Source organism: Platalea leucorodia (genome assembly GCF_965183815.1).
Source record: "Platalea leucorodia genome assembly, chromosome: 5".
Classification (NCBI taxonomy): domain Eukaryota; kingdom Metazoa; phylum Chordata; class Aves; order Pelecaniformes; family Threskiornithidae; genus Platalea; species Platalea leucorodia.
The window spans coordinates 17500063-17522580 of record NC_138827.1 but is presented as its reverse complement, the minus strand read 5'-3'; the positions used below and the strand labels follow the sequence as shown (position 1 = coordinate 17522580).

At 56.6% G+C, this 22518-nt stretch overlaps 1 protein-coding gene across 1 annotated transcript; it reads left to right on the top strand.

Moving 5' to 3' along the window:
- Positions 1 to 3707: 3707 nt before the first annotated feature.
- MSRB1 (methionine sulfoxide reductase B1) lies at positions 3708 to 6679 on the top strand. Its single transcript, XM_082311772.1, has 4 exons — positions 3708 to 3784; positions 4354 to 4496; positions 4613 to 4727; positions 5392 to 6679. Exons 1-4 carry the CDS (start codon positions 3733 to 3735, stop codon positions 5421 to 5423), a joined length of 342 nt encoding a protein of 113 aa, XP_082167898.1. The 5' UTR covers positions 3708 to 3732; the 3' UTR covers positions 5424 to 6679.
- The last annotated feature ends 15839 nt before the right edge of the window (positions 6680 to 22518 follow it).

Below are 22518 nucleotides of genomic sequence, written 5' to 3'. Positions count from 1 at the left end.
CAGGGACATCAAGTACAGCGGGGGCTATAGATACACTGCTGAAATGCAGCCACCTCTGGGGAGTGTGGGTGGCCGGGAGGGTGGGGAGCGCTGGGGATGGACCCTGCAGGGTGCCACGGCTGGACCACCAGCACCCTGAGATGGAGGGTCCACATGGAGCAGCCCCGGTGAAGGCTTTGCTGCTGGCTCAGGGTTCAGAGAGTAAATATTGAGTCCAGAGGTACCCCTGGAGCTGGCTCCTAGGTATCAGTGCTAACCCACCTTCCAGCCCAAAGCTAATCCCCAGCCTGTGACCACAGGGATGCACAGGATGGGGGATTCTCTTTGCTCTTTATAGGATAAATCAAATATGAAGGTCCTTGCAAGCATTTTCATCAAATGCTGGGGGTAGCTGGGCGGGCACAGCTGGGTGATGGATAGATGGGGATGGCAGCGGCTTCAGACTTGGTGCTTGGGACAGGCAGCCCGGGAAGGTCACATCTCTGCAGAACCTCGAGAGCTGCGAGTGCCCCAGCTGGCCAGGGACACAAGATCCCGAATGACTGCCAAGCCCCCCTTGCTGCTCCTGAAAACACTGAAGCCATAAGCATCAGCAAGCCTCTCTGCTGGACCCAGGCTCCGAATTTCTGCTCCTTGCTCTCAACTCTGTTTCAAATTCAGGGCTTGGACTTGACCTGACACAGAGACAAGCTGCAGCCTGAACCGGGCTGGTGTCTTCGAGGCAGCAAGAGCCTCCACGGCACGGCACAGCACGGTGCACCCCATGGTGTGGTGCACCCCGGTGCTAGCTCATCCCAGGGTGCAATACCTACAAACCACTTGGAAAGAGAGTTTCCCGACGCCAGGGTCTGCCCCATCAGTGCCCTGAGCCGCTCGCTCCCAGGTGGGCACTGCCTCACTGGTGTTTGCTTTTGTTGTGAAATCAAGGAGAGTTAATTGAAAAATTAATTTTCAGCAGCCCTCTCCAGCTAATTAGAGGTGCCGGTGGTGGGGGCGGAGGGCTGGCACTGCTGGCAGGGATGGTGGCACAGCTCTGCCTGGGCGCAGAGGAGGCTTTCATCGCCCAGCCAAACGAGCTGGAAATCCCTCATCTAATTATCTCCACAATATACCGCTACAGAAACCAAATTGCTGTGGTTATTAGCACTGTAACTGGAGAGCTCTCTGCATTATCCTGTGATTAAGGAGTGTGGGGCTTTGAAGAAAGTCTCATTGCAACCTCAAGACATAACTTCGGGCAATGGGTAGGGCAGCACAGGATCCCAGCTCCGTCTTCTGCTCCCAGTTCCACATCACACTGCTCCTTCTCAGGGGGTTTACTGGTGGATACTGGAGCGGATTTCATGCCGCTGGGGGAGCGAGGAGCTGGGCAGGCTTCAGCACTGCATGAACGGCTCCAGGGTGGCTGTGCCTGCTGGGATGCTCAGAGCCAGCCGGGATGCTCAGAGCCAGCCAGCCTCAGCACCCAGCCCCAGCACCCCGTCTGGTCCTCCAGTGACCCTCTCCCAAAGCCTCCCTGCCATCCTGTGCTCTCCCAGGGTTGAGCTCAGCCTTTCCACCGCTATGGACTTTGCTTTGCCCCTGTGTCTCAGGTGTCCCTGTCCTCTGCCCATCTCCCACACCTCCCTGCACAGAGGTTGCTGCTGATGCCGAGAGTGGCTACTAACTCAGGGCAGCCATCACAGAGCAAAAGGAGCCTGGGCCATCCCAAGACCTTTGCATCCCTCATGGCATGGCCCTTGCAGCTCACAGGAGAGGCCTCAGCCCTGGTTTCACCAGGACACAGCCCCGGGGAAGGACCTGGCTGGTTTGCCCATCTCTTTCACTAGCACAGGCACAGCTTCGCCTTCTGAAAAGGCTTTCTGGTTAGCAGCAGGCACCTGGGTGGATGGTGCTGCTGAGACACAGGGTCCTGCTGGCCACTGTGCCTCCTTCCACTGGCTGAAAATCTGCGCCCCAAAGGTGTACACATCCCTTGAGTCTATTTGGAGCCTTTCCTGCCAACCTGCTCGTCTGATCTCGGTGGATCATAAGGAAGGTGCTTTCAAAACAGCACGTCACCCGTTCTCCTTGCGGTGACACGGTGCGTCCTCGGCTCCCCGCTGCCCCACGGCACTGCAGCGCGAGCCCCTTCCTCCCCCTGCCCGGGTGCCTGCCACGAATCATCAGTCCCTGGAGCTGGAGAGGGGAGCTCAGCATGCCGGAGATGAAAGCCTGACCTAATTCAAACCGGCAGCATCCAGAGGGCAGGAGCACCGCCAGCGCTGGCCCCACGCGAGGGTCTCCATGGCGGGCACAGCCCTGGGGTGAGCTCCTGGCTGATGGACACGTCTGTTGGCATTAGGGAGCAAGGACCTGTCCAAGTGCTTTGCTGCGGGCTGCAGGGCTCTGGCAGCAGGGCCAGCTCCTCCGGACAGTCCCCGGCTTCTGTCCGAAGGGCACTGGCATTTTTGCTCTTGCACCAAGGAAGGTGCAATTTCCACGAGAGCCCACTGGATGAGGACTCATCCAAGGGTCCTCAGATAAAACTAGGGAAGACAGGACTTGTGGTGCCTGTTTTTTTGGAAGGAAGAGGAAGCTGCACGCAGCTTATCCTCTCCAGGAGCCTGCCAAGGAGCCGGCTGCCTGCGGTTCACCTTCAAAGCCCTTACCTTGCCACATGCTGGGCTGCTGCCTCGTTCTCCAGGAGCCCCACGCACCCCACGAAGGGACACAGCTCAGACCCCGCATCGCCTCCCCGTGCTGGCCTCCGTGGGGAGGTCCCCACGGGTGACCCCTGGCTCTGCGCTCCTGGGGTGGTGGGACGGGTGGTCCCCACCGAGCCTGTGCCCGCACCCCATCCGCTGAGACCCTGGCGTGTGTGTGGTGCGGGGAGCCCCCAGTTTGCCCCAAGAGCTGCCCAACCTCCATCACCCACCCGGGGCAGCGCTGCTGGGGGGGCTGCCCCGGCCCCGGCCCCCTCCCCGCGGGTCCCCGGCTCCCGCAGCGCCGGTACCTGGGCCAGACGGGAGGTCCCGGTGAGCCGGGGAAGGGTCGGTCCTGGTGCTGGAGAAGGACGAGAAGTCCCGGTGCCGCCGGGGAGACGGGCTGGTCCCAGTGCCGGGGGAGAAGCGGTGCCGGTGCCAGGGAAAGGGGGGGAGAGGAGGAGGGTCAGTCCCGGTGCCGGGGAAGGACCGGACCCTGTGCCGGGGAAGAAGAGACGGTGCCGGCGCTGAAGGAGGCCGGCCGGTCCCGGGATCCCCGGACTGATACCGGTGCCGGGAAAGGAGGGTCGGTGCCGGTGCCGGGGGTGAAGCGCCAGTGCTGGAGGCGGAGGGTCCGCCCGGGTCCCGGTGTCGGGTGTGGATGACCGGTGCCGGGCTGGAGCTCACCCCGCTCCAGCCGGCGGTGCCGGAGCATCCGCAGGACCGTGCCGGGTCCCCGCGCAGCTCCGCCCCGCCCCGCCCCCACCCCCGGCGCCCGCAGCCCGGCGGGGCGGCCCCCACCGCCCCCTGCTCACCCGGGAGGCCTCGGCGGGGGCTGCGGGGCCCGGCCCGGGCTTTCCCATGGCGGGGGGGGGGGGCGCGGGGCGGAGCGGGGACCCCCCCGGTACCGGGACCCCCCCGGTACCGCCTGCCCCACAGCGCCCCCTGCCGGCCGAGGGGCGGTGCCGCGGCGGAGGCGGAGGCGGAGGCGGGGCGGGGCGGGGCGGGGCCGGGGCGGGCGGAACCGGGCCGGGCGGCGGGCGCAGCCATGTCCTGCTCCTTCTTCGGGGGCGAGGTGTTCAAGGACCACTTCCAGCCGGGTGAGGGGGGCCGGGGACGCTGGGGGGGGGCTTCCCGAGGGGCCTGTCCGTTCCCCGTGGGGTCTGGGGGATCCCCCCCGTGGGGCCGGGGCGGGGGGCAGGGGGTGTCCCCCGCAGGGGCTGCGGTCCCTGGGGTGTTCGGGGGTGCGGGTGTCCTTCCTGTGGGGCATCCTTCACCCGTGGGGACCGGGCTGGGGGTCCCCTCTCTGGGCTCCTTGTTGGGGGATCCACCCCGTGGGGCCGGGGGGGGAGGGGAGGTGCTGCCTACAAAGGTGGGGCTGGGGGGGGTCTCTGTAGGGGCTGGCTTGGAGGGGACTCATCCTGTAGAGGAGCCCCTATAGGGGATGTGGGTCCCAAAAGCCCCCCTGGCCCTGGGGGTCTGGCAGCAGCAGCAGCTGGCAGTGGCCCACGCGAGCAAAGTCCAGCGCGAGTGTCCCATGTCACCCTGCTGATGTGTCCCCACGGCTGCCCCCCGCCCGATCCCTGGCAATCGCTGCTGGGAGCCGGCCCGGGAGCGGGGCCGGGGGGCTGCCCCCCAGCACTGACCCCTCTCCTACCGCCCTCCCCAGGCATCTACGTCTGTGCCAAGTGCGGCCATGAGCTGTTCTCCAGCCGGGCGAAGTACGAGCACTCGTCCCTGTGGCCAGCCTTCACTGAGACCGTCCACGAGGACAGCGTGTCCAAGTGCATGGACCGGCCGGGGGCTTTAAAGGTGCTGATTCTGAAACCCTTGGGAAGCAGCAAAAAAAAAAACCCACAGGCTTTTTTTCATGAGCCTGTCTGCTGAGAAAGACTGCTTGCTGTCGAACCTTCTCCTTGCATTTCTAGGTGTCTTGTGGCAAGTGTGGCAATGGGCTCGGCCACGAATTCCTCAATGATGGGCCGAAGAGGGGGCAGTCCCGCTTCTGAATATACAGCAGCTCGCTGAAGTTCGTCCCAAAAGGTACAGACTGCGTCTTGGCAGCTGTTTCAGCCCACGTAGTTATTTTTGGGGAAGCTGCTGATAGCCAGGCCACGCTGTGTGCGATGCGCTGCTTTTGGCGGGGCGTAGCTGGCTGTTCAGATAAGCCAAGGAGCCACTGGCATCCTCAACAAATCTCACATGCATCAGTCTGCTCAGCTGGCAGCTCGGCGGGGCACCCTGACCTCCCACGGTGAACTGCAGAGCGTGCTGGAGCTCCTGGATGCGGCTGCAGGTGTCTGAGGGGCGGCTGGGCGTTGGGCGGTGTCTGCTGGTGGTGCAAGGTGAGGGCAGGGAGCTCCTGCCATGGCATAAACAAGGCTGGGAGAGTTTGCTGGTTTACTCCTCGTGGAAGTCAGGTGAGAACTCTGAATATTGCAGCTGCCCTACAGGTAGGGAGCAGGTCTGTGGGGAAGGGCAGGGCTTCTTGCCGTTGTGGTTATCGTGCTGTTTGCTTCCCCAGAGTCAGAAAAAGGCTTTGGGAGGCCGAGTTCAGGGCAGCACCCTGGCCACAACTTGCTGTCCTGCTTGCCGGACTGCGGTGGTTGTGAGATGTTAGCTGCACGTAGCAAAATAACCATATAAAAGGGGCTGGGGGTTCTGGAGCAAGGAACAAGAGCTCTGACTTTTCCTCCCCCTCTTTTAGGCAAAGCCGACAAGGACCTGAAGGAGAAGTAAGCGAGCTGCTCTACTTGGCACACTGCTCTTGGGCTGATCCTGCGTTCACACCTTGGGGTGCACCATCCAGTCAAGGGGGCACCGGGAGCAAGAGAAACCCGAAAGAAGCTCCTGGTTTCCCCAGGCTGGTTCCCTCCTCAGGGCTGCTCCAATTCGGGGTGCTGGGAGGAGCACGGAGGAGGCAAGGGGAAAATGAGGTTGCTGAAGCTCTGTGCTTGCCAGGTGGTGGGTTGTATGACCTGTGCCCGAGGGTGTTTCACATGAATTGGGGTGATGCAAAGGCTACAGCTCTTCATTTTACCCACCCTTGCCCCCTCCCCAACCATCTGTTCTCTCCCCAGCATCCTCGCCTCTGCAGGTAGCAGCTACTACTGAGTCCTTTCGGTTTTGTCCATAAAAGCAGGACATGTGCCTGCGGTCCTGCCTCTGCTGAGCTCTGGGGCGGTTTTGCTGTTGAGTTCAGCCGAGCCAGGACGCTCTCCAGATCACAACCAGGAGGGGCCGATTCTGACGTGGCACCGATGCAATCCAGAGTCGCTCCGCTGGCGTTTCCAGGGAGTAATGCTGGATTAGCTGAGGTCAGAGTCTGGGTTAATCTCTGGTGCTATTCTGGGCTGGGATCATGGTATGAATTGCCCTATATAAACCCTTCCAGGGTGCTAGGGCAAGGATGATTTTATGATCCTGCTAGGCAGCATCCAGGTATTTTACCCCTCTACCCATCTTGCACACAGTAGAGACAGTTCTAGATTTCAAGTGTCCTCTGGGCTTGATTCTGACTTGGCCTTACACCAGATTTATCACTGTGCTATAAACCCCAGTGGCACTAACGGTTCCTCCTTGCTGTACGCTGGTGCAAGGGAGGCCAGGATCGGGCTCATGGGCTGCACTTTGCCCAACTCAGGCTTTAAGAATCACACCTGCATTCCCTCTGTGTTCAGAAGGGCTGTGACACTGATTTCTCCTTAATTCAGCATCTGATTCATGGCCTTCCCTCCCCGTCCCAGAAACCAAATCCTCCTCTGAAATCAATATGCAAGGATTTCTGAAGACAGCAAACCTTTTGCTGACCCGTGGGTCCGGTGGTGCAGCTCTAGTGAGTGGTTTGGTGAGGCTGGGCTCACGGCACGTCAGAGACTTTTCTCTGTGTGCATTTTGCTTCAATCCTGCCGTTACAAGGGCACCAATAAAAAGTGCAACGCGCCAGCTCATTACCTGGAGCTCACTGCAGGTCTTGTATCTCTTTCAATACTGAAAATAAAGCACTGATTCACTGTGTCCGAGAAATAACCTCTTTTTTTTTAAAAAGCGCTGGTAATGACACCGTGGTGCATCTGCCCTGGGATTCCTTTTCTGCTCTATTTTTCCAGTTTTGGATGCAAGGGTGGGGAGGGTGTGCTGGTGGTGCTATGCTTGCAAGGCAGGCATGAATGCAGGTACAAACACAGGTACAAAGCCCTGGCCAGAAAGCTGGGAGCAGATTTCATCTGGAGTCTCTGTCTCCAGTTGTGGACCTGGTGACCTGAGGTGTGGACATGCGCTGTCTCGCATCCAGTGTGGTCTCACAACCCAAAGGGTTGGCCTGAGGTTGGTGTGTATGATTTTATCCTGTATCTGTTACCATCACCCCAGGTTTTGCCATGCAAAAGGGGGATGCTGATGTACTGGAGGCCTTCGGGCATTCCCAGGGTCAACACTTTCCTTGGGGAAGGTTTCCTTTTCATTCCAGTTAGTTAGCATTTTTGCCCAACTGAAGCTGATTTTAGCTTGTTTGATAGTGTGTTCTTAGTACCTTCTGGGCTGGCAGGATTTTCTGGCCAGAAGGGGTATGAGTTTTAGTGGTGTCTCACGATAGCTTCCCTGCATGAAGCTGCCTGCAAGACTGGAAACTACAACCCTTCCTTGCCTCTCAGAGGTCTCTTCACCCTGCCAGGTTTGGATATCGGGTTCATGGAGGCTGGAGACTTTGAGCTGGGCTTTGCCGGGTGCCAGTTCCCTCCTCCAAGGGGGTCAAGTCTGCTCTGGAGCGCAGGACCCAGCGCACATCTCCCTGCTGCCCTGCCGCTGGCTTGTGCCCCGTGGCATCGCCCTCGCCGTCTTCCCCATGCGCGGGATGACCTCCAGCTCTAATTACTAATCGGGTTCCAGCCTGAAGGTTCAAGCTGCTTTTCAATCAATTAATCCTCTGATCTGCTGCTTTGCCCCTGGTCCGGTGATCCCTGTGCAAGCCCCGGAGGGCAGAAGCGCCCCTGGTCTGGCGATCCCTGCACAAATCCCGGAGGGCAGGAGCTGCCCCTTTGCTTCCCACCCTGGAGCACCACGGGACCATCCATCCCTGGGACACCTCCCGCCCCGCTGCCCCTCACCTGCGGTGCTGGGAAGGAAGGTATTTTTTGGGGTGGTTTCCCCTGAGATGCTGCGGTGGAAGGAAACCTCCTTGGGAATGCCGGTGTCGAGGGGACGGCGATGGTTCCTCCCACTCGTGGGCTGCCTGGCACCGTGTGCCACGGGGGACCCAGCCACGCTTCCACGCTGCCTTGCAGTTCGTGGACGCAGGCACGGGAGGGTGCAAGTGCTTTTCCTAACGCTTCCCCAGGCGTTGCAGGGAGGGAATGGGGTGGGCACGGCAGTGGCCTCGCCTTCCTGGGGATCCACCCCTGCAGCAACGAGAAAAAAAATTACCCGGAGACAAAAAACCCCTCAGGATGGTTTAAATAGGGATGGGACATTTTCCTGGAAATCTGGCCGGAGCCACCAATGCCAGCAGGGATTTTGGCCAGGAGTATTGGCAGCACCTGATGCTGAGGGTGCAGGATGCGACCCTGCAGGGCAGATCCCATCCGTGCCCCTTCCCAGCTCCGCCGAGCACCCCCAGCCATCCCGAGCACCCTGGGGTCCCGGGTGCTGGGGGCGGGATGCAACCTGCTCTGCCCTTCCCTCGCTCTGCAGCACTGGGCATCCCCATCGCCTCCGCTGGGCTGCGGCCAGTCCTTCCCCTCTGCCGTTCATCCTCATTTTATTATTACACTAATGACAATTCTGGCTTAATAAGAGGATTTTGCTTAGTCGGGCAAAAGTGGCCCCACATCAGCGACGTGGGTTTAATGACAGAAATTGAATTACGTTACCAGGCCGACACAAACTTCCCTGGTTGTTTAAAAAATCATTAATTTCCTCTGCCGTAGCCTCCAGCTGACCTCCCTTTTTAATTTTTTAATTTTTTTATTTGCATGCCATGAAGAGGACCTGCCTCTTTGACCCTCCTCGGGATGGCTCCGGCGGACGGCAAAGCAGACAGAACACAGAGAGATTTAGATTAATTTTCCTAATAAAGACGACAAGCCCTATAGAAATTACGTTATGCAAGGAAAAAGAAAATGACCTGGAGGCATTAGGAAACTCTAATTACCCTTGTTCCTTAGAGCCAGCGCCGTGGGAGGAGTGAGCTGGCTGGCCAGGCAGTCCTCTGCCTGCACCCAGCTGCTTTTACTTGAAATTTTCACTCGTGTTTTGAGTGGGCTGCCCAGCCTCACAGGGATGGCTCCTTCTTTTCTGTTCGTGTAGTTTTATTTAATTTTACACTTTGATCAACAGTTTTTCCCACACCAGCTGAGTCTGCGGGCTCCTCTGTGCCAGCAGGTCTGTGGACATGGTGGCACGCCGAGGGCAGGCGGATGCATCTGGCTGTAAACATGCACCGAGACCCCAAAGCAGCGCTTTTGGGGTTTTACACATTGGGGCATCCCTTGGGACAGGGAGCACAGCCTGATCTGGGGTGCTCTTGCACGGTCCAGTCCCAGCAAACAGGCACCTTCAGCCCCAGCCATGACCCCGAGCCGTGCCAAAGTCCCATCCCGGTGATGGGCTCTGGAGCACCAGCTTGCTTAAAAGGGATTATTTGCCTTCTTTTGGGGCTGTGAAAATTCAATAAGGGCCAGAGCCGGTTTTGTGTCGATTACAGAAAACAAAGTGATGGTAATTAAAAAACCAGTACACACCCCAAGACATGGAGGGCTGTCAGGGAGCGAGGTGCCTCCCCATCACCCAGCTCGCCCGCTCCATCCCGGGGAGCTCACCTGTCTCTCAGCACATCCAGCAACAGCTGGAGAAAATTAAAGGCTTATTCCACTTCATTCGCTGATAATAACTTCATCTCTCCCTATTCCGGGCTGCCTCCCACCCCGAGACGCCGCTCGCCAGGCGGGGGGCAATTGCTGACCTCGTTCCTGGGGTTTGTTTAATCCAGCTGAACCTCCCAGAGCCAAGAGGTGGGGAAATTTGTTTTCGGTTTGCGGTGTGCGTTAATTAGGGAGATAATGACTGGAAACATTCAGAGCGAGTCTAAGCATGCCAGAAAAATGTTTAGCCCAAGGAAAATTTAAATCTTTCTTTTTTTTTTTCCTTCCCTAGCTGTTGAGATCTGACTTTTTAAGGCAATTAGTGAGGGTTTATTTATTAATCAGTCATACTTATACGCTTGCTTTGGGGTCTTATCTCACGCTCCCAAGTGCACATCGCTTCTAATCATAATCTTCACTTTTGATGTGGGAGATACCTGTCCCGGGCTGGCTGTGCGTGCTGTGGTGCAGGCACGCTCCTGTGCTCTACAGCAGCTGCTGGCTGCACCAGGACCCGGCGTGGGCTGACTGCGGTACTGCCCTTCCCGTGCTCAAAGAGCCATGTCCACTGCAGGCTCCACCCTCAGCCCAAGTGTATCCCAAGTTTTTGGGGGTGGCTTTCCCTGCATGGGTATCCCAGAGTCTGCCCAGTGTGGGACAAATCACCCCAGCCAAAAGCCCATCCCATGCTGTGGGCACAGCCAGAGCTGGTACCAGCCTCCGAAATAGCAGTGCCGGCGCAGGGATGCCCGCAGCACTCCTGCCCTCCCCACACCCTGGCGTGGAGCTGAATGCACCATCCCCAAAACACATTGCCCCTGTGGTCCCCAGAAAAGGCCCCACTGCAGAAAGATGCTCTGGGATGTGGCACCATCAGTCCAGCTCTGCGCCAGCATCGGTCCAGCCCTATGCCAGTATCGGTCCAGCCCCGCGAACATCAGTCCAGCCTTGAAAGCATCAGTCCAGCCCTGCACCAGCATCGGTCCAGCGCCGCAGCTGCTCCTGCGGCCACCCCGATGGGCCTCGACCTGAAAACCCACCAGTGGCAGGTGATGCCCGGCCAGGGCTCTCCTCTCTGCAGAGTCTTGTGGCGCGCGTTTTTAAGCGATACACTTTACTGTCTACAATAATGATTTGTGGCTTGTAAAACCACCGTGATTAACTACAGTTTAGCCTCCTGGTTTCATGTCTTATCATGTTTCATCTCACAGAAAAGACATTTACAGTCTATTTTCAACTTCAAAGCAAATGCTTCTTGCGTGAGCATTAAGGAAGGCAAATATTTAAGCAGAACCTGTATGGTATTAGCGTCTCTTGATGTTCCCTGCTGAGTGAGGATTGATGGCTGCCTCAAAAGGCAGGTTTTTCCTATTGTTTTATGCACTAGTGATTAATATTTCATGTTCCCACTGTTATATATTTGCTGGCTGGCACTGGCCTACCCTGACAGTGCTTTCTTCATGTCTTACATGTCCAGCTTTTATGCGCTTCAATATAGGAAGTGTGACTCTTGGCAGGGTCCTTTGGTCTTATTGAAGCCTCCTGCCCGAGTTTTTCAGATTAAGTTCATCTTGATGGTGTTAGAGCTGATGGCATGTTCTCCTTCTCCACTGATACCTCTGTCCCGTTGCCTGATGGTGCTCTGTCCCAGCCTGGACCCCTTCACTGCCCCAGCTTTTGGGTGGGTGCTGCAGACTGTGTCCCTCCCCACCCGGCCGTGCGCCCACCTGGATGGGGACAGTGGGGACAGCACTGTGGGGACCGGATTCTGCAGCAGCAGCAGGGTAAGGCTGGATCTTGCCCTACCGTAGCCCTGCAGATATGGGGAGATATGGATCAGGGGGATAAGCTGCTCCCATTCCTGGTACCACCCTCTGCTTGGTGCCCGCGTGGCACCAGCATCGCCCCAAGCCCATCTTGGTGCTGCCATCACCATCCAGCACCGCCCATGCTGCCCCAGTGGGGTTTCCCCTCCCCAGTGCCAGAGGAAGAAACGCCGCGTTTGCACTGGACTTGCCAGTACTTCCGCACCACAAGCCCCCAGAAAAACCCCAAGTTCCCGGCCAGCCTTGTCAGGGCAGGATGAAAATAGCCCAGGACCAAATTCCTCTGCTTTGAACACGATGACACACTGGTGTGCATTTGTCTGAATGCTAAACATATTAAGACCAGGAACTGTAAGGGACGGCTCTGCTTATCATCCAGCTCAGAGTTAATATAATTCAATTAGCATGAACAGTAAATATAGCTCGTTTTAATTTAGATGGAGGGGTTGCTGTGGCTCGATCCTTTAATTTCAGGAGTAGAGAAGCTGTGGGAGGACTGCCAAGAATTTCTGCAAAACCCACATTTTCTCCAGGGCCGCGGGCTCTCACTCCGGGTGCTCCGCAGCAGTGGCGCGGAGGCCACCCCCGAGGAGCCTGCACGCTTGGCCGCGCGCTCGGTGAGCAGCACCCAGCGAGGGGCTTCCCGGAGGGACCAGGAGGAGATGGTGGTTTTGAATTGCATCATTATTAGAAGCAAAATAAAGACTGGGAAGCCACCAGGAGGGAATAAGTGGTGCAGTCTATTTAAAGAGGAAAAGATCAGCTCGGGAGAGACACTGGAGACATGTGTCTTCAGGGCTGTGCTGCATTCTTCGGAGATTATTTTAAATGCGTGCATCTTTTCTGCATCACAGTCTATCTTTGTTCCCCTCTGACGTCTTGAGTCGGGGCTGGTATTTTATGGCTGGGGCTGTGCCTGCCAGCAGCACGACAGCTCTGCTGGAAATTAACTTCTCTGCGCTTTAAAAAAAATCTCACAGGCATAAAATTCAAAGTAAGAGATCAACCTAGTTAATCTCGGATTAATTTAAGCCGCTGGCTCTGGCGGGCGACGCGTCGAGGCTCTGACGGGGATGCAATGCTCAGGAAACACTCAGGGCAGATGGGAGGTGCTGCCATGTCCCGTGTCCATCTGTCTGTCCATCCAGGCATGGGGCAATGGCCCATTGCACAGCGCAGCTCCCTGCCATCTGCCCAGGTGAGCTAACCCCGACTGCGGTGCTTTCCATCTGCCCATCCTGGACAGCAGGACAGAAATTGGGTGGCCTGCTCTTTTCCTGGGAAGTCCGTCTCGAAGCAAGCAGGGTTTGTGGGTGCAAGCATGCAAGTGTGCACAAGCACACGCGTGGGGTGAGGTCAGTGACGGGTCATGGGCTAATGAAGCTCATGAAATACATCCTTCTCTGCTGGCTAGGCCAAGTGGAGTGTTTTCTATCATCTCTCCTGACATTACCGCATAACTTAGATTGCACTTAATTAAAATAGCTCATTTAACTGATGGCTCCTAAAATGCAATACTGGAGATTGTCTGCTTTTCCTGTCCAGCCCACACACAGCAGAGGGATGGCAACAACCGGGCATGGTTGCTCCAGTGGGATGCAGGGGACACCAGCACAGACTGGCTGCCTGTGCTGCTCCAGCTTAGACAGTGCTCGGGTGGAAACAGAAACCAAGGGATCATATGTTTGGTGCTCAAAGCGCTTTTGAACCTCCTGGGTTGTCTGGCACCTGGGGGATCTGACCCTCCCTGTCCCCCAGCTCATCCACAAAGCGAGATGGAGACCAGCAGCCCACATGGAGCTGCTCTGGGTTGTCCCATCACCCCACAGCGCTGTGGGATGGGAGCTGGAGGCTCTGCTGGTGCCACTGGTGTGCTTAGCCTCAGCCATGCTTCCCAGCACACCTCCGAGGTGGGGAGACAACCTCTTCTGTTGCATTGCCAAAAAGCTCTTATCTTTATCTACTTTTCTGGGTCCACAGGACTCACAGCAGGCTGGTTCATCAGGCTGGCTGCATCCGCCTCCCGGCTCTTTAAAGCACGCTGTAATTAATGACCTGCTAAAAAGCAGCCTCAGTTTGAGCAATGGCAAATATGTCCTTTCCCAGCCCAGAAGCACCAGCTGATGGGCATAGAGAGCTGGGCCCTGCTTGCCCCATTGCTTTGCAGAGTTGGATGCATTAGCTGAGGATGTGCGCAGCTCACTGGTGCATGGACCCTTGCTGGAGCCAGGCATGAGCCTGCTGAGAGCCCTGCAGAAACAGGGCACCGCGAGGCCCTTCTGGGCACCGTGGGCCTGATCCTGCCTGCACAGCTGATGGGCGAGTGCGTGGTGCAGCAGGAGCACAGGGCAGGGCAGGGCAGGGCTGGGTCTGGGGATGCAGATGCAGATGGGGCTGAGTTGCTCCACCTGGGCTCAGGCATCACCCAGAGCAGAGCTTAAAGGAGGGAGCAGCCAGTCCTAGTCTCTCTTAGGATGAGCTGAGCTGCAGTTTGAGGCAGAAGCTGCTTGGGGGTCTCTGTCAATGCTGCAGCCCTAAAACCCTTCAGGTGGAGATGGCTGGAGTCAGCAGGAGTAAACCCTCTGCCTGATGGCCCCATTCGGTGAGTGGACACTTCAGCTGGACACAGCAAAGTCCAAGACCTGACTTAAACGTCAACCCTGAGCTGCATCCTCATCTTATGCTCCTTATTGTGTATTCAAAAAACTGAACAATAGATGTCGCATAAATGCTAATAAACATTAGGGTGAAATGTGGGCTGTGGGGTGGGAACTGCAGTGTGGAGCCCCTGGTCTGGGTGGTGGATCGTGGGGGAGCTGCTCAGCGGGGCTCCTGCACCCACTGCCCTGAATACACCTGCAGCCCCTAATGAATATCCTGTTTTGTGGATGCTCAAGTCTTCCAGAGAGCTGTGAGCCCAAGCATGTCTTTGCAGGGAAACTGTATTACTGGAGCTTGTGTCTATCCCTGGTGGGACGCATGCGGATGGTGATGGGCTGCCAGGGGAGCCAGAGGCATTAGAAGGGGGGGCTGCAGCTCTCAGCTGCATTTCCCATGGGAAGGAGGCTGCCGTGGGCCCTCAGGCTCTTTGCAAAGGGGTTTCCTTGCAGAGCGTGGTGGTCAGTGCAGCCCAGCCTGCCCACAGGACATGTTCCCGAGCCCTTGGACTCCCCAGGGCCGAAGGAGGCTCCTTGCAATGCTGGGTCACTGCTGGGGCTCCTGTGCTGCGTGGACAGGATGGGGCTGCAGTTTGCTGAGGTTTTTTTTTTGCGGTCTACCTCGTTCCAGATTAGCCTGGAAGTACTGTATTTCTGGGGGGAAAAGAAAAACACAGTGGTTGCGTATTCCTGCATACTCAGGCTCCCCGGGGCAGTGGTCTGCATGCTGAAGACCCCCGCGCAGCACATCCCGGCAGTGCCAAGCACCGGGTGGCACAGGCGTGCTGAAACACCTGGCTGGCGCCAAGGCAGCTGCCCACGTGTGCGCCAGGCTTTTCTCTGCATGGGTGTTTGCACGATGGGCGAAGATAAGCCTGGGGTGTTTCTTGTTTCTGAGGGATAGGTTGGGAGCTGGGCTCCTGCGAGGGGTGAATGCGAGATGAATGTCTCTACCTTGATCCAGATTAAACTCAGGGAAATAAAAAAAGACTGTAATTTGCTAATACATGCTGAAGGGCGAGACAGATCGTGTCTTCAATTACAGCTGCTCACGTGCCTGAGTCGCCAAAATATGCAAGGTATTTGTTTAATTTCTCCATTTGAGGCCAGCGTGGTATTCCTATACTTATCAAGCCTGTGGCTTGGACGTAGGCTCTGGGCAGGAAAAGTGCTCTCACAGACAGCCTGTGCCAAGCCAAGGCACCACTGAAATCTCCAAAACTGGGCCCAGATTGAACCTGTATGTGGGCTTGTGTGGGTCACTGTTGGAGCAGGATCGTTTTTACCCAATATCATGCAGGATCTGAATTTCTGCTTCACATGACAGCAGTGGCGGGGGAGGTATTTTGGATCCCGGTGTCCCAGGGAGGTGGGATCACTGGAGGGGAGCTGTGATGGCCCCAAGCTCAGCCTCAGCCAGGCTGTGAGTGCCTCCTGATGCTTCCTGGGCCGTCCCCAGCATCCTGGGGACAGGGCTGTGGCTGGCGCAGGGGGCCCTGCTCTGCTGCCAGCACTGCCGCCCCGCTCTCCCCAGGGAGCCAATGCAGAGCTGTACTGATGCCCACCGGGAGAGCTCTGGCTGCAGGGCTCCAGCCCATAGGAAAGGTTAAATGACTGCAAACCATAAAGAAGTCTGTAAAATTAGTGGCTAATTAGCAGCAACTGCAGTGTACATCATATCATGCTGCTGCTCTGTGCGGCGACGGGTACATGTGTGATACCGTTTTGCTCCCTAGCCTGAGGGATTTGCATTTGCTTGTAGCCCAGAGCTACCATCTTGTAATTGCAAAATTAGGGCAAAACAAGTGATTTGTTGCTACAAATGATAAGAGCAAATGGAAACACCTCCTATCAGAGGTCTGGCAAGGCAGACATCTGCCTCCTGGTGCTGCAGTCTGCAGGAAGGGAAGAGATGCACAGTGAGAGCATGGCCATGCCTGCACCTCCCAGGCACGACTGGCACCGCTTGGTCCAGATGTCAGCAAAAATGGGCCAAAGCTTGAGCCCCTGGCTCCATGTGTGGAGCACAGAGCATAGCAATGGATGGATGAGGGCTGGAAATGGGGCTGGTGCACAGTCTGGTGTCCCCTTCCACAAAATCTGTCCTGCTGCTGCATGGAGGGACGGGCTTCCACAGCCCCCGATAAAGGCTCCCACTGCCTCTGCGTTGCTGCTGGTGATGCCGGTCAGACATGGGTTATTTGTTGGTGAATTTACGGGGTTGGTATTTTCCCTTCCCTCTCCTCCAGTTGCAGGCAGCCCCGAGCCGGGCAGCCACCAAGGCAAGCTGAGCTGATGACTGCAAAGCATTTGCCGTAGAATCTGAAGAATTTGGAGTGAAACCCCCAAAGAAATTAAGGACAGATGGGTTACAGGGGAAAAAAGAAACCCGAATTCCTTCTGCTGCTTGGTGCCTGCCTCCAAGGCAGCCCCTCGTTCCTGCTGCGGCTCTGTGCTGGCCATGGGGCTAGTTGGGCACCCTCCTGCATGCTAGGTGAGCCATCACGGGGGCACCGGCACCTCTGCCCCAGGGATGATGCCAAGTGGGGATGATGCTCCTGCAGCAGCCAGGGCCATCCCTGCTCTCCTCCTGTGGCCAACCCTTGCCACTTCCCCAGCGATGGCCCAGGAGGACTCGGGGCTTCCTCCAGAGAGACCCCACATTCCTGTCCTGCAGCGGAGCAGAGCCCCCGGGCGAAGCATCAGCTCCTTGAGAGGAGCAAAGTGCTGTGGAAGACACATGGCAAGAATTAACCTCCTCTCTCCTAATTAACAGCTCCCAGAGAGGCTCCAGGGCAAAGCCAAACCCACCCGCTGCGGTGGCCGGCACTGCCCGGGGTGTGGTGGGGTGTGAGCCCCATCCCCAAGCCTGCATTTATGGGCTGTAATCATGGGGATTAGGAGCTTTCTGCTTGGGCTGGCGCTGGCACGCTGCTGGGTGCTGCGTCAGCCCAAACACCTGTGGGCTGACTTCAGCACCTCAAATATTTCTGATGCAACTTTTTTTTTTCTCTTAAAGCAAGCTCAATGCTGTCAAATGTGTTAATGGGTAGAAATGAAGCATAATTGTTCCTTTGTGTAAAATCGGTCGGTAGAACAGCAGCGGCTTGGCTGCAAAACTGGAACTGCAAACAGGTTGTGGTGTGATCCACCTGGGCTTCTCTCTGTGCTCGCCAAGAGAGCAAACCTTCTCCTGTGAGAGCTGCTCATAGGAGGAAAATCAGTGGGCTCCTCTCCCCACAGATGGGCAGGGTAAGGAGGGTCGGGAAATGGTGCATCCTTTCCTCTCTGAAGGTGCTGTGGATAATTGCTGTTGTGTAGGGCTAATTTTATTATGATGTGTTTGATACATTCCCATACACCAAGCCATGGTAAACGACATCCAGATGAAGCCAATGCTGGTGCAGCCGCGGCTGGGTTGGGGAGGAGGAGGAGGCGGCGGAGGCAGGAGGAGTGTGTGCGGATGCAGTGCTCCAGATGCAAACAATAAGGCCAACGGATCTTGATTTCATCTGTCAAGTAATTGGGCTGGAAGTCTGTGCATGCTAATGACTCCACATCAAGCGGCTCAGTGCTCAGATGTGACCCATCCCGCTCCATGGGGAGAGCAGGGGGCTGCAGCCCGCGGTGGCCATGATGAATATCCCCCAGATGTTATCCCATAGGGGAAGCGAGACCCACATGTATGTTATTAATAATGCCAAAGATCTGAGGTTAAAAATGACCACGGGGCGTTCACATGAGCCCTGGGATGGTGGGTCCCGTGGGCTGGTCCTGCTGCAGGGGGCAGTGGGAGAGGGGCTAGGGGGGTCTGGCCCCATGTCCTGGCTCTGTGCCTGGTGCTGCATGGGGTGGGTGAGCACTGCCGGGGCTCCCAGCGCTGAAGTGCCCCCCAGCACCCTGTCAGGCAGCCCTGGCTGGTTCGGGGAGGCAGAGGATGCTCCAAGGAGCTCTGACAGCTGTGAGAGTTAAACTTGCGGATGACACGAGGGAGAGGGATGCAGGGATGGATGCCCTGGGAGGCACAGCCAGGGCAAAGCCAGCAGGCTTGTCCCAGACATGTCCCTGTTTGGGGAGCTGCAGGCAGCTGGCCCCTGTGTCTGAGCTCCCCCAGCTGCCCTTGGTTTGTTGGCTATCCTGCTCTCTGGCCTCATCCTGGCAGCCTGGGATGCAAAAGCCTGGCTATGGCTGTGCGAGACCCTCAGCTTGAGAAGGTGCCTGGAAAACCCGCTGGTCCCCCGTGCTGGGCTGCTCCGGTCCCACCCTGGTACTGCAGTGGGGGCTTGAGCCCTGGTGCAGGAGGGACATGCGGTATGGATGCGCGTCTGTCTGGGTTTCACCCCCATGGTGTGATCTTAAAACCTGTTCCTAGCATTTTGGGTTCATGGGCTCTTGTGTTGTTTTTGTCTGTGCTCAGAAGCTGGGTCAGGTGATGGGTGAGACCCAAGGCGGGGACATACATCACCACACACCAGTGGCTTGGGGAGGATGCTGCAGCCCAGTGAGCTGGTGGGGATGCTCCCGTGCTCCCTCCAGTGAGGGCTGTTGGCTCTCCTCTTCTCCTTGGGGCTCTGGGGGTTTATCCATGAAGTTCACATGGGCGCAGGGGCTGGTGATGTTGGAATGTGTTTGGCAGGAGGTCAGGAACAGGCAGAGGGTCCTGGGTGGGTGAACCGGGGCTGGGGGCTTCTGCCGCTCTGCAGCAGACCCCCATGGCTGTGCTTGGGACTGTGGTGTGAGGAGTGACAGGAGAGTCCTGGAGCACAAGCACCCAAATATTCAGATGAAGCTTTGAGGCATGGGGTGCTGGTGGGTACCACAAGCCCACATGGAGCGATGCTGGCCCAAGGGCCCCCAGGGCGGCTCTGCCTGCAGAGTGGAGCTCTTGGGCTGACGAGCCTCAGGTTACTGGCAGCTTCAGTCCCGGCTCCATCTCTCCCAGACGCGGCAGAGCCCGGGTGATTTGGCTGAAAGCTCCTGTCGTCGGCCCAGCTCCAGACAAAGCTCCCGCTCCTTCCCGCAGAGCCGGTGAGCGCTGACCTGCCTTTTTCGGGAGGGGATGGGGTCCGTGGGGTCACGCAGCACATGTGGGTGCCTGTGCTATAGGAACCAGATGCCTACTGTCCCTGGGAAAGGGGATCTTCACCACCAAGAGGCTTTTGTCTCTAGATGGGGCTTTTTTCCCAATGCTTTTCCCTGCCATGTGTGAGCTGGGAAGGGGCCAGGGTACTGGGAGGCAGGATCCGAATGCTATTGAAGTGCGTGGGCAAGTGCTCGCAATCCCCCAGCACCTGCAGTTTATTGGTGTGGGAGGTATTGCAGCCCCGGGGCTGCGGGAACACGAGTGTACCCTGCACCCTCTCCCATTTTGGAGGCTTTCCAGCCTTTCCCTGCTGATTGCTTCAGCATGTGCATCGCAGATGATGAGAGATGAGTGGGATCAGCCCTTGCCTGCTGGGCGAGGCATGGCAGCCAGGGCCGGACCCTGCCCTTGCACCGGCAGCAGCTCCCGGCAGGCAGCGGTGCTCCCTGTGGCTCCCTTCCACTCGCCTCTCCTTGCTCCCAGATGAGACTCAAGGTCTTGCTGGGAAGCGGGTGTTTTTCACCCAGAAAGCAGGGTCTTGGCATGTGTGGCTCCGGTGTGACCTGATGGCTGCTTGGGCTTTGACTTCGGCAGCTGTAATTCATGAGTGCACATCATGCATGCCACTATTTGGGGGAATGAGAGTATTAGCTCGTTATGTTCATTACCAGATTCATTATCCATTCATTAGCTGTTCTTAATATTTTGCTGTTGTAGGGGTTTTGCAGAATTAAGACTGGAGTAGACAATGAAAACAGGCAAAGAAAATGCATTACAAGTATGACTTACATACTGTTGGCAGGGCTGCTTAGGAAATGGAGCCTGTATGATGCCGGGGGCACCTGCAGCTGCTGCCCCATGCCAGGGGCTGCCCAGCATCAACCATGGGATGCAGGGAGAGCTCCGGGGTGGCCCAGGGGGTGGGACTGTCCCCGTCTTGTGGGGGCTAAAAGTCAAGATTCTGACCCAAAGTCACAGTCTGATCCCTCTGCTGCTACTGAAAAACTTCTGAAATTCAGGTTTTATCTCATTAAGCTCTGAATCTGTGTTGCCCGCAGCAGAGGAGCAGGTTTTGCTGGGGGCGCAGCTGGCCAGGGTTTAATCCAGTGGTTTTGCGTCCCCCTTTGACACCACATTTTTTTTTTCCCCCTGTTTCCAAAACCCGACCAAATGCATGACAGAAGGACACTTGGGATCCTGTCTCCCTCCTTGCTGGCAGCGGGGAGCCCTTTGAACTCCGCTTTTTCTCCTCCATCCATTTGATACATTTTCTTTAAAACTTTGCTTTGTGTTTCCTTATTGCTCAGCTCTGCTCCAGATGTTTCAATTCTTGATCCCACACCTTCCTCTACCTTTGGCCACTGAATATTTGGCTGAACCAGAGCCAAATGAAAGCTACCCCCAACCTGTGCATGGAATTAGCAGTGGGCATGCCAGAGCTTCATAGACTTGTAAATGCGGCCATCTGCACCTGGTGACGTTATTTTTTAAAGGCAGACAAGCAAAACCAACCTCCTACCCCCAAATGGTTTTAGTTTTGTTTTGGTTTGGGTTTTTTTTTGCAAAAAAGAGGAAACTTATAAACTGATTTGCTTGAAAAAAGCTGGTTCCTGCAGAGATTGGGCACGGCAGCGTGGAGCTTGCCGGCTGCGACTTGGGGGAAGCCAGCGCGCCACAAGCAAGCAGTGAGGATGCGCCCCAGCTGCGCCGGCTCGCTGCTTGATTGGGAACAGCTCTGTGCACTTAGCAGCTGATTTTGCGAGTGCTTAGGATATAATTCTCCAGCTCTGCCCTCCAAGGCGACAAGTTGTGCCTGTCTTTTACGGCACGGAGCTGGCCCTGCCTGCCTGGTGTGCAGGGCAGCTCGGCTGGGCTCCAGCCCTCTTGACTCCGTTGGGTTTAGCACCGCGATGACAGCAAGAGTGGGCTTGGGGCTGGCATCCCTCCCTTGCCACTGTCATTTCATGGGGTGCTGGTGCATCTTCCAGGCTTCCCAGTCCCACGCCAGTGCTGTCCCAGTGCCTTTGGTGGAGCTGGCAGCCCCAAGCCAGCAGGTGAAATGCAACAGAGGCATGACCCAAGCGGAGTCAGCTCCATTTTTAGGCTAAAAAAGTGGTATTAAACCATGCAGTGACCCTATCACAAGCCTGTTCTAGATGCATTTTTAAGAAGAAATGAGGAACTTTCAGTGTGGCATGCTATTTTATCTGCCAGACTGGCCCCATCCTAGCCATGTTGCTACCAGAGCTGATGAGTTTGGGGCTGACCCTGGTGCTGGTGCTGCCGTGGGTTGGGTCTGGCCCGCTGTGGCCAGGAGAGGTTCCCCTGTGTTCATGTCCTGCCTCGGAGCTGAACCAATGCTGCATCTCCCCCCATTCTGAATGGGATGATACTATTGATTTAGACCTGCAAATAAGCACCGTGTGGTGAAACACCCAGCAAAACAAATACCTGCATTCACATATATATTGATGGGCTGCTCAGAGCCTTTATTGGGATGCTTCCAAGCACATTAGAGACACGTCTATTTGGCACGTAATTAACTCTAAATGAGATCAGCAATGAACCTATAATTATGGTTCCACCGAGTTACTAAGCTTGTAAAGAGCAGGTAAGCAGTTGTCAGGATACCCCTGGCTGGTCAGTCAACCACTCATTGTGCAGACTGATGTAGCAGACAGCCAGAAATAACTGCAGGGGATGTGAGGGGTGTTGGAGAGGCTGATAATGAGGAGCTGACAATAGGACCTGAGACCTTGTTCCCTCCCTGCCCAAGAAAGGCAGAGGTGCTGCCGGCTTGCCCTTGGGTCGTGGCTCCGGTAAACCCAGAAGGACTTTGCCACCTCCACAGCACTGAACCCACCTCATCCCCAGGCTTTTTGGGCTGCAGATCCCCTGAAGCACCCGTCAGGGCACCGTGCACCGTGCTGAAAGTCCTGCTGCAGCTGGATGGGCTCCACGCTGTCGGCTTCGGCTGCAGCCATCGGCCACCGGCAAAGAGAGGTGATGTGAAAAATGTTTCATTGTCCGGTTGCATGCCATCACCTGCCTACTTCGAGAGGGGACTTTCTCAGCTGGAAATGGCCTTGTCATTCCATACATCTAAACAAAATAAAGAAATCCCTCTGCTTCCACAGACCTGTGTGACCAGACACCAGGTAACAGCAAATTAAAAGCAAAAAAAGCACCTTTGCTTTTGTGCCTCCTCCGCGTCTCTGTAATTGCTCACTCCCAGGATGATGTGAAACTGTTGTCACTCTTGCGTCTTCGTCCAGGGAGGCACCAATAAAGGAATAATTGTAGCCAGCTTCAAGTTTGCGTTTGCTTGGGAAATCAGAAGGAAAGTGGGGCCAAGGCAGAGCTGGGACGCTGTGTGAAGGATGCCTGAGCGCTCTGGATGGCACAGTTAAT